Source organism: Bufo bufo, chromosome 1, assembly GCF_905171765.1.
Source record: "Bufo bufo chromosome 1, aBufBuf1.1, whole genome shotgun sequence".
Taxonomy (NCBI): Eukaryota; Metazoa; Chordata; class Amphibia; order Anura; family Bufonidae; genus Bufo; species Bufo bufo.
This window is the reverse complement of record NC_053389.1, coordinates 154,649,531-154,661,222: the sequence shown is the minus strand read 5'-3', so window position 1 is coordinate 154,661,222 and position 11,692 is coordinate 154,649,531. Positions and strand designations below refer to the sequence as shown.

The following is an 11,692-nucleotide window of genomic DNA, read 5'->3' as shown; positions in this document are numbered from 1 at the left end:
GCATAAAGGTGAATATGGTGCAAATGCAGGGTCTCTAAGCTTCTTACAGCTCAGTGCCCCTATATAAAGTATATTTTAAGCTAAGATTTTTTTTTATTAAAAAGGGAGTTGATTGAGTCAGTGTGTGAGGTTTGGACATACTGTGAACCTCCATCCCTCCTACTCTGCAGGAGTTCAGGCTAGCCAGTAATTGCTCTCCTTGGCTAATCCCAGCAGATAGCTGGGAGGAGCAGGTCTGGGATGCTGCCATGTGGTGAATGTTCTGCACAGTATATTTTCTTTTGCAATCCTTTCTTTCTGCACACAGATAAGTGGCTGTTATTACATTCATGCTCCTTTCTCCAATTCGGGACTTTCTTTTCATGTAGAAAGCACTAAAGCAGGACCCCGGCTCTGCCATTATTTCAAGACAAGGACCAGTAAAGTGACAAGTAGAGACACAAAAGGCAGAGGAAACTTGGTTCTTGAGCTGACACATGGAGGTAATTATGTTGCTTGCATTCCACTCGCTGTGATGCTTCCCCCATGGAGGGCTGTCTACCATTCCTGTAAAGAACCAATGCACCACTGCACCGTGCCTCCAACTCTGCCCCAACTCAGCAGCCCACAAATTCCTTTGGACTTATGAACAAAGATGCAAATACTGCTTTGCTCCTTCCTGGGTGAGTTACTTTTCTCCATTTTACCTGGCTAGCGATGTTGTATTAAAATGTTAGAACATCAAAAATGTACCGTAATTCTGCAAACGAGGGGACAATTACCTGTTGGATTTACATGGAGAACCTTACTTGGTCTACTGTAACATGTGCTGGGATTTAATGCTGTCTGTTATTTTCTTAGCAGAATCTAATGATTGCAAATGGATTAATACAGTGAAAGAAAATAAAAAATGTAGCGTTACACAGTATTGGAGAGACATGGTATATTTGTGCGAGGGTCTTCTAGGAAAGATTGAGGTTGCAGCAGTTTTGCAGGAGGTGTCTCAGCATAAGTATTCTTCAGGTTAATAGAAAAGGCTATTGTTTGCCTGGAACAGGCGCCTGCAACGGCACATATTGGAAACAGATGTGCTGGAGGGGAGGCTGGAGAAGGATGGAGGGAGGGATGGAGAGAATAAAAGTCTACACCAGGAAGGACAATGAAAGTGAGCTATTCAAGGAATCAGCAAGCACAATGGACACGGAGAACAGGGCTCTCCTGCTCATTGACATTCAGATATTGGATAACCATTCGGTGGGATCAGTGTATGGCTTGTGACATTAAGACAGAGGATTTTAATTTTATTACAGCCGTAGGGTCACTGGTTGGCTATTACCCCCCCCATACATGGCTTTCTCCAGAACAAGACATGGCTTACACTACACGATCAGACAGCAGCCCCAGGACAGAGTCACGGTGGGGTTTCATTGCTTTAGACCTTTACTAGAACAAAGCCTCATAATGTAAGATGTGCCATACAGGGCGTATGAGGTTGTCGCTTCCATTCACAAAGAGCTGTCACAAATTATGTCATTCCTGCCACGCATAGCATTTCGTTGAATAAATCCGTATATCTAAGCGTTTCTATATACCATGAATGGAAATGCACATGTCACATTGTCTCCTGTCACGGTGGAGCCCGTTTATATGTCTTGAAGGAATTATTTGTGTACCCACATTTCTATGCATGTGCCAGTCAGCGGTGTTGAGTGGGGTGGGGTGGGGGGGGGGGATGGTTCAGACATCATTCACAATATTTATGAGATGGGCTTGAGAAAAATCTAAGCTCAGTTTAATGGACGGGGGTTCTAATAAAAAATTAAAGTCTACCGTGTGCTTTTAGAACAGTAATGAAGTTTGAGGTCAGAAAGGGATGAAACGGCAGAAAGTCTGGCGGTTCGCAGAGGGATCCAAGAATTAGCTTTCTGGGCAATAAAAAAAAAAAAAAACATAATCCTGGGCGTTCAGAGAAACTTTGTATTCACTGCTTATCAAACAAGATGTCAAAGCAATAGCTTAGTGTGGCTGTCACTCCAGTTACTTGTAATAACAGCGCCAATTACTTGTAATCACTGTTATAGGGAGTGACTACGTCTCGGGGCTGCTCGGCTGTAACCCTTCGAGCTCCTCATAATGCATTTCCTTTATCATTTTACATTCAATTCTGTGCAGCTAGAGCAGTGTGTGTGCCCCCCAGGAGCGCTGATCGCCTGTGTATACAATGTAACTATACATATTTATATGCTTGGAGGATTGGTTTATTTACTGCCAACAATCCACCCTGTGATAAACACCAGCTCCCCTTATTTAAACTGCGCTAGTCACGATTAACTACGTAATAATAGACTTGGATAAGGGCACAATAATATTATGTTCAATGCACATTACTAAACCGTTCTTCCCTAACAGCAGTCTAGTTGGAATCACTATCAGTAAGCGTCTGTTCATACTTTGTTTTTACTTCACGTCTGACCTATGAAATAGGCAACCTCATGGCGCACACTACCAATATATACACCCAGCATGTGTATTTTACACATGCTGGGTGTATATATTGGTAGTATGCGCCATGAGGTTGCCTATTTCATAGGTATCCTTTAACACTTGGTAAAGGAAAGCATTTTTTTTTAACAATGGAAGTCAAAGGTTGGTGTGTGCTACTGTATGATTACAGTGTGGACTACGTCACAGGCGTGTTGGAGGTTTATATCAGGGAAGACTCCAGCCATATACCTCCAACAAAGGGAGAAAAAAAGGCTAGGTTCATATCTGCAGCCAAATTCCAGTATTTCTGTTCTGGCATAGGAACGGAACATCCAAAATCGCCAGATCTGGCATATGCCGGACACCACCAGATCCCATTCACTATAGTAAGGTCCGTTGGTTCTCCAGCATGAATACTGGCCTTTTTTGCAGACTGCAGATGTGAACCTAGTCTTACCTATTTCAGAGAATCCAGTATCAAGCTTGCATGGATTGGATTATTCAACCAATAAGCCCTAAATAAAAGGTTTGTCTAAGGGCTACTTTCACACTTCCGGCAGAGTGATCCGGCAAGCGGTCCCATCGCCGGAACTGCCTGCTGGATCTGGCAATCTGCGTGCAAACGGAAAGCATTTGTAGACGGAATCCGGATGCGGATCCATCTTACAAATGCATTGCAACAACGGATCCGTCTCTTCGTTTGTCATCCGGACAAACGGATCTGTTATATATTTTTGTCACATTTTTACCGGTCTGCGCATGCGGTATTTTGAATGCCGAAGCCGGCACTAATACATTCCTATGGGGGGAAAAAATGTCGGCATTCAGACAAGTCTTCAGTTTTTTGGGCCGGAGATAAAACCGTAGAATGCTACGGTATTATCTCTGTCCTGAAAAGTCAAAAAGACTGAACTGAAGACATCCTGATGCATCCTGAACGGATTGCTCTCCATTCAGAATGCATGGGGATAAAACTGATCAGTTATTTTCCGGTATTGAGCCCCTAGGATGGAACTCAGCGCCGGAAAAGAAAAACGCAAGTGTGAAAGTACCTAAAGGTGTAATGTTGGGCTTTATCGTTATTGGCCTTTTCAAACTATGACCATCCAACCCTTATAGAGTCGGACACACAAATATAGTACCAGGCATGAACCATCCACCAGTCCTCCCCCAACATTATCACAAGCACAAGTGTAGACGAGCGGAGTGGCTTTTCTGACTGCAGTTATTTTATGAGGCATTGGCCATTAGATTATTAACATTAAACTAGCTTTATAGGAAGAAATAAAAGATGAAAAATTCCTATCTTCCTCTATTCTTAAGATGAAGAAATCAATGTATTTTCATGGGATTCTGAAATCCCTGTTTAATTTCCTTAGCAAAGCCACAATAAGAATGGCGGTCTTGAGCTGCCGGATAACAATCTTGAATCAATTTTGTTTCTCCTTCTCAAAGCGGTTCATTTTTTCTTGTGCCTATATTAAAGGTTTCACAATCTTCTGTAGCTCTTTAAAGGGAACCTGTCACCGGGATTTTGGGTATAGAGCTGAGGACATGGGCTGCTAGATGGCCGCTAGCACATCCGCAATACCCAGTCCCCATAGCTCTGTGTGCTTTTATTGTGTAAAAAAACCGATTTGATACATATGCAAATTAACATAAAAGAGTCATATCTTACTTGTGTGACCAGAGAAGAGTCATATTTTCAAGCTCCGACTCATCTCAGGTTAATTTGCATATGTATCAAATCGGTTTTTATACACAATAAAAGCACACAGAGCTATGGGGACTGGGTATTGCAGATGTGCTAGCGGCCATCTAGCAACCCATGTCCTCAGCTCTATACACAAAATCCCGGTGACAGGTTCCCTTTAAGTCACTCTTGATGTGTAAGGGTTAATGCAGGATTTTGCAGTTTCATTCTGGAAACACTGTAAATCCTCAAGATGCTGGTAATTTGCTCTGATTCAAGAGAAAGGTATGCCTTGTTATAGCTTGCAGAAAGTTACGTTTTTCCTTTTGACCTCACTGAATAGCTCAGATGTTATTTTCAGCTGTGAAGTCTAATGCTCTTTCTGGGCTGTGGTTTTGGCCCACGTACTTTTGTTCCGAACACTTCTTTGCGCAGCCAAAAAAACTGAAGACTTCAGTCCGAAGGAGACAAACTCAGTGTCTGTGGTAGGAACTTCATACAAAACCATCGGGGCAAAGGTTTAAAAGTAATATCAGGAAGTATTACTTTACTGAGAGAGTAGTGGATGCATGGAATAGCCTTCCTGCAGAAGTGGTAGCTGCAAATACAGTGGAGGAGTTTAAGCATGCATGGGATAGGCATAAGGCCATCCTTCATATAAGATAGGGCCAGGGGCTATCCATAGTATTTAGTATATTGGGCAGACTAGATGGGCCAAATGGTTCTTATCTGCCGACACATTCTATGTTTCTATGTTTCTATGTAAAGTAACTAAATTTGATGCTTTGATATTGTATCATGATAGAAAAAGTAAAGTTTTGCATCACTGTTTGCTGGCCTAGAATAACAGAACATTCACCCGTCTTCAGCTCATTAAAGGAGAAAAACATTACATTAGGAGACCAGTATATAAAAAATGGACTCCTCTGTGTCAGCACTTTGCACTTGGTATACAGTATATGTTCTAGTTTGACAACCTCTCGTGCCACTTTTGATTAGTTCATTGTTTCTATGTAGACTGTATGTTGGATTCGGACCTTCACATGCTCAACTGTCATTGAGTTTATAGGACTTTCCATCCACGGTCACATCTATTATTGGCTTGTATATGTCCTCTAACACTTTTTGTAGATGCACATCATGTGTATTTGTATTTCCCAAGGAAGGTGACAAAGGATGAATTTTGGGATCTGTTAACTAGGTGACTTTAGAACAAATGAAAACTGTGCACATACTGACCTCAAGATTGTAATCAATAGATCATAATGAGGACCCCATTAGCATTTTAACTGGTGACATAAATCACCAGATGAACCAAAAAAACCACAGCAAGAAATAGTCAGTGCACCACGCTTGATAGTATCTATATTATATGTATTACATCTCAGGAGATCCTTAGACATGTTGATTTGTTGTTCTTGTTTGAGATTTCTTATCTTCAGACTGCATCTTTTCACCGTCAATAAGGATATTTATCATGATTAAATCTCACCTAGCTGCCATGCTTCCATGAATGATATCAACCTATCATCACCTGGGAACGATAACATGGCAAGAGGTTCATGATCAAGAACAGACCTGGAGAACACCTAGAGGTCATGACCATGAAAGCTGTTTTTACACATCGGGGGAATTTATCAATCCAATTTATTGAACTCTCCAAATAAAAATGCAGTAAAGTATAGTTAAATATAAACCTGCCAGATCCTGCACTTCCGCTCCAGTTCTCCCAGCTGGGTTCTATTTACCCAGCTGTAGTGATGATCACTGTTGCAGTCAATACCTGGCCTCAGGAGCGCACCTGAAGAGGCCAGTGATTGGCTGCAGTGGTCATGTGTCTTCGACATGACATCACAGCTGCAGTCGGGTAAACAGAGCCTGGTCAGGAGAACTGGAGCAGGATCTGGCAGGTAAGTATTTACCTGTTTTTCAATGCAGCTCGATGCAGAGGATTGTCCAGTTTCATCCTGAAACGAGATAACCCCTTTAAGAGGACTGTGCACCTTAAAGGGGTTATCCCATCTTAGACAATGGGGGCATATCGCTAGGATATGCCCCCATTGTCTGATAGGTGCGGGTCCCACCTCTGGAATCCGCACCTACAGGAGAACGGAGCTGGGAAGAGTTGTGGTTTGAAGACCCCGGGGTCCGTTTACCACCAGGCGCAGCTCCCCGCCTCTCCCATTGAAGTGAATGGGAGCGCACCGCGCATGCGCGGCCACCGCTCCCATTCATTTCTATGGGGCCGAAGGAAATAGCCAAGCCAGCGCTCGGCTATTTTCGGCGACTCCATAGAAATGAATGGAGGGCGGCTGCGCATGCACAGTGCGCCCTCCTCAACTTTCTCCGCTCCGTTCTCCTTGTAGGTGCAGGTCCCAGAGGTGGGACCCGCACCTATCAGACAATGGGGGCATATCCTAGCGATATGCCCCCATTGTCTAAGATGGGAATACACCTTTAATGGCCATCTGTCAGCAGATTTGTATCTATGAATCTAGCTGACCTTTTGCATGGGAGCTTGGCAGCTGAAGGCCTCTGTGTTGGTCCCATGTTCATACGTGCCCACACTGAGGAGAAAAATGATGTTTTAATATATGCAAATGAGCCTCATGGAATAACGGGGGCATTGTCATAACACCTAGAGGCTCCGCTCTCTCTGCAACTGCCGTCCCCTCTTTACTTTGATTGACAGGGCCAGGCATGATGATGTTTTCAGTGGGTGTTACCTTCACAATGGGCAGTTTTTGGAAATTGGCATTCATAGGATCCTGATACAGCTGCATCAATTAGTGGCCGGTTTAAAGGGACTTTTAGTAAATTTTGTAAGAACTAAGCATGAGAATAATTTTTGGGTAACATGAATGGTTCGATGGGGTTTGCCACGATATTAACTTATCCCCTATCTACAGGGAAATGGGAGTTTTGAAAACAGTGTAGAACAGTGAGCTACGTGATTTCTGGAACTCTCATTCACTTGTATGGGAGCTATGGAAACAGCTAAGAGCAGCCTACGTAGCTGTTTCAATCACCGATGGCCACCACATCCAGGTGGGATGGGGTCAGTGGGGGCCAGCCCCAGAGTTAGATGCAGGACCCCCCCATTCGCATGTATGGTCAGCATAAATTAGTACTTATAGATAAGACACTGACAGATACTTTTGACAGTGGCTTATCCCCATATGAAAGCAAACGATTGGCCATATAGAAATCCAACCTTGTCTGTTCTTTCTCCTAATATCTGCCGTTGGGAGAGAGTTGGACAACACAATATAGATTAGATGGTCGGCAGGTCCTACCTAAGTTGGCTAGTTTGGCTGACGTTCATCTAATGTGTAAGAGCACCTTTACTTTTTCCCCAGACAAGCAGCAGGATGAGGGTGTGAAAGAAAACCCAAAAGAGCAGCTAATCTACTGTAACAGGAACGCTTGCTGAATGAATGGAGGTGCTCCATTCATCCTCTATGGGACTGCCTGGGATAGCAGGGTACGAAGCACTCCAGCATTCCCATAATGGTTGCGCAGCAGTGCGCAGGCTCAACCTTTGCTACACAGTTTCAGAATCTCACAAGCAACTGTGCAGCTTGCAGTGCTACGCTGTTTCCCAAACTCCTATTCATTTGTATGGGGGCTATGGAAACAATGTAGCACAGAGGTTGAACTTGCATCTATCAGACATTAATGGCGTATCCTATGGATAGGTCATAAATGTCTAAAATTGGAATTTTCCTTTAAAAAATATCTTTTTTTTTTTTTTTTACTATTGATGGCCTATTCTCAGGATAGGTCATCAATACCAGATTGGCGGGGGCCCAATTCCTGCCACCCCCTGCCAATCTGCTGTTTGAAGAGAAGACAGCGCTGGTATGAGCACTGTCTTCTCTGTGCGCCGTGGCAATTGCAGTAGTGAGCAGGTGTAATTACAAGTATGGCATCCCCATTCACTTCTATGGGACAGATCTGTCTGTTCAAGTGAATACTACAGAGCTGTCCCATAGAAGTAATTGGGGATGCGATACTTGTAATTACACCTGCTAACCACTAGAATTGGTGTCAAGAAAAGGAACCCCGCCGATCTGATATTGATGACCTATACTGAGGATAGGTCAATAGTAAAAAGTGGACAACCTCTTTAAAGATGTTGTCCGGCACCATAAAAAATCCTGTTATGTTCTTTAAACATCATTCAGTCGCCTGCAGAACATACAGGTGTATCTCTTAGGCTACTTTCACACTTGCGTTTTTCTTTTCCGGCACTGAGTTCCGTCCTAGGGGCTCTATACCGGAAAATAGCTGATCAGTTTTATCCCCATGCATTTGTAGTGTACGGGAACTGTAATACCTGTCACTACCAAAGTGTCATTTGGTGTGCTGTCGTCCCTCCTTAATTATGGGGAAGTTGGTATATGTCAGTTTTATAAAATGTCATGTAATGTAATGCATGTATTTCCCTGTTGCTATGAAACTTGCAAGTACAGGCCGGCTAGGGGTGTCATTCCAGCTCTTAGGCATTAGAGGGAGCTAGGGAGCCCTAGTTTATATAAGGGCCAGACAAGGAAGGGAAAGTCAGTGTAACCTGATCTAGTGTGGAGTGCAGAAGTCAGTCTAGACCACAGCTCAGAAGTTTCTAGAGCCTGAGGAAGTGTTCAGAAGCTGAGAGAGACAGAGGCAAAGATCAGGAAAGCCAGAGGTACTCAGAAAGACAGAGGAGGTACTTATAAAAGCTATAGCCAAGGATATAAAGCCAGAACTAGGTTAATGGGCCTTGGTGAAGATATGCTATATTCCAGGATCAGACAGAAATAGAGTGCTAGCTCCTGTGCTGCAAGTCCTGTGTTCAACACTCTGTAATTACCTTGCTGTAACTGAATTGCCTGCATCGACCGAATTGCAAAATCGACTGTATGCTAAGGAACTGCATTTCCTATATTGTCTCTGCTTGCAAAACTACTAAAGTTGGAGTTCTGTTTTAATACTACGTTTCCTCAATTTATTCCTGCATCCGCAAACGGCGTGCCACCGTTTACTTGGCACTGGCGTCACGAACTATTTCTACCTATACCTGCCCTTGCAGAGAGTCAGCTGTACCAGGTTAGTGTATATTGCACTACATCACCCAGAAACACCTACTGCACACAACTTGAGTACACTGCACCTCCTGAATGGAGAGCAATCCGTTCAGGATGCATCAGGATGTCTTCAGTTCAGTCTTTTTGCCTTTTCAGGACGGAGATAATACCGTAGCATGCTACGGTTTTATCTCCGGCCAAAAAAACTGAACACTTGCCGGAATGCCATAGCCGGCATTTTTTTCCATGGGAATGTAATAGTGCTGGATCCGGCATTCAAAATACCGGAATGCCGGATCCGTTAAAAAAATACACCGGAAAGACGAATCCGGCATTTCAATGCATTTGTAAGATAGATCAGGATCCTGATCAGTCTTACAAGTGCCATCAGTTGGCATACGTTTTGCCTGATCCGGCAGGCAGTTCCGGCGACGGAACTGCTTGCCGGATCACTCTGTCGCAAGTGTGAAAGTAGCCTTTCCTCTGTTAAACCTTCTCTTCAGGCCCAGTTTTAACACTGCACCCTGCTGTTTACCACCCAGACTTCTAGGTTGTAGGCTTTCCTGAGCTGTAGCCACAACCCTTAGCCACCCCAGTGTGATGGCTTCCTCGAGGTCAGAGTTGCAGTGCAAGCACTGGCTGTGAAGCCGATCCTCATGCCACATTACTGTGACATGGGCGGACGTCACGACCAGAGATTCTGTTGCATGGTATGCTGGGAGTCCTGGTCGTGATATCAGCGGAAATGGAAAGTGCAGGGAAGAAGCACTTATGTGACCAGAAGCTTCATCTATGGAATTGCAACTATGAGCAGAGCAGGTATATTAGTAAGTTAGAGGGTCTACCAGTGGAGCCATAATAAATAGGAGAAGTTTAGTCCCAGACAATCCCTTTATTTATCAAGTGGTCAAAAGTAAGTATATGAATAGTGAGAGGTTTATTCTATGGTGATTGTACACCAGGTCCAAGTAAAAGCTAAAGTTTAAAAAGCCAAAAAGATGAAGAATAAAAAGCAGCCCCGGCAGATGTTTTGGCTTATCTCCCCAAGAAGAAAAGAACTGAACGGTTCAAATCCAACTTGCCCGATCCTTATCTCTCCCGACCATGAGGGGAGAGTCTGCAGGTCCCCATTCACATTAGTCTATGGACCAGTCCCACCAAAATCAGAGGCTTCGGCCAACATACATCTAATATGTATGGCCAGCTTCAAAGTTTGCATTGCCCTAAAGGGAAAATGTTCAAACTGACCTGTTTCAAACGAGCGTTCATCCAGTGATCTGCAGCACCTTTACATGGGCCAATCACTGGGATCGAGCGTTCGTACTAACCTTTATACTCAACAATTGCCAGTATTAGGCCGGGTTCACATCTGCATTGTGAACTCTGGTACTCTGAGCTGGTCCCTGTATCCGGCTTTCGGGCGGACAAAAATTACTATACGCAATATTTTTTGTCCAGCCGAAAGCCGGCATATTTGCCGGAAAGAGCCTGGATCATATGTAAACATGGCCTAAACCCGGCATAACAATGAGAAATTTTTATGTCTAAAATTGTCTTTCAACTATTTGTCACTTGTAGACAGAAACAACCTATGCAGATAACCGCATGAGTGAAGAAAGGTCAAGGGCTAATTGCACCCTATAAATGGATTATTTCTAAACAGTTGAAGTGCGGGTTAACATGTTGTGATCACAGTCAGACTATTTGGCCTCCAGGGATTGAAGAGCAAGGTGACTGGAGATGGGAACGATGTTAGCAAGGATGAGGAGCTGGTGGAAATAGTGCAGAAGAGTAGTATTAGGGTCTTGTACATAGAGCACAGTTTTTTTGTGTGCTTCTATAAGGCTACTTTCACCCTCACGTTTTGGGCCGATCCATCATGGATCTGCAAAAATGGATCCGTTACAATAATACAACCGTCTGCATCCGTCATGAAGGGATCCGTTTGTATTATCTGTAACATAGCCAAGACGGATCCCTCATGAACTCCATTGAAAGTCACCTCACTCACCTTAGGCTACTTTCACACTCGCGTTTGGTGCGGATCCGTCATTGATCTGCACAGACGGATCCGTTCAGATAATACGACCGCCTGCATCCGTTCAGAACGGATCTGTTTGTATTATCTTTAGCATAGCCAAAACGGATCCGTCTTGAACACCATTGAAAGTCAATGAAGGACGGATCCGTTTTCTATTGTGGAAGATTGTGTCAGAGAAATGGATCCGTCCCCATTGACTTACATTGTGTGCCAGGACAGATCCGTTTGGCTCAGTTTCATCAGACGGACACCAAAACGCTGCAGACAGCGTTTTGGTGTCCGCCTCCAAAGCAACATGGAGATGTAACTGATGCAAACTGATGCATTCTGACCGGATCCTTTTTCATCCAGAATGCATTAGGGCAAAACTGATCCGCTTTGGACCGCTTGTGAGAGCCTATGACGGATCTCAGAAATGGAAACCAAAAC

The 11,692-nt window shown here is 43.9% G+C and overlaps 1 protein-coding gene across 1 annotated transcript in view; it reads left to right on the top strand.

Moving 5' to 3' along the window:
* The first annotated feature begins 299 nt into the window (after positions 1 to 299).
* LOC120999974 (CXADR like membrane protein) overlaps positions 300 to 11,692 on the top strand; it is a 127,426-nt gene continuing 116,033 nt past the window's right edge. Inside the window, exon 1 of the mRNA XM_040431009.1 lies at positions 300 to 662. Coding sequence (XP_040286943.1) covers positions 635 to 662 — 28 coding nt within the window. The 5' untranslated portion in view covers positions 300 to 634. The remainder of the gene's footprint in view (positions 663 to 11,692) is intronic.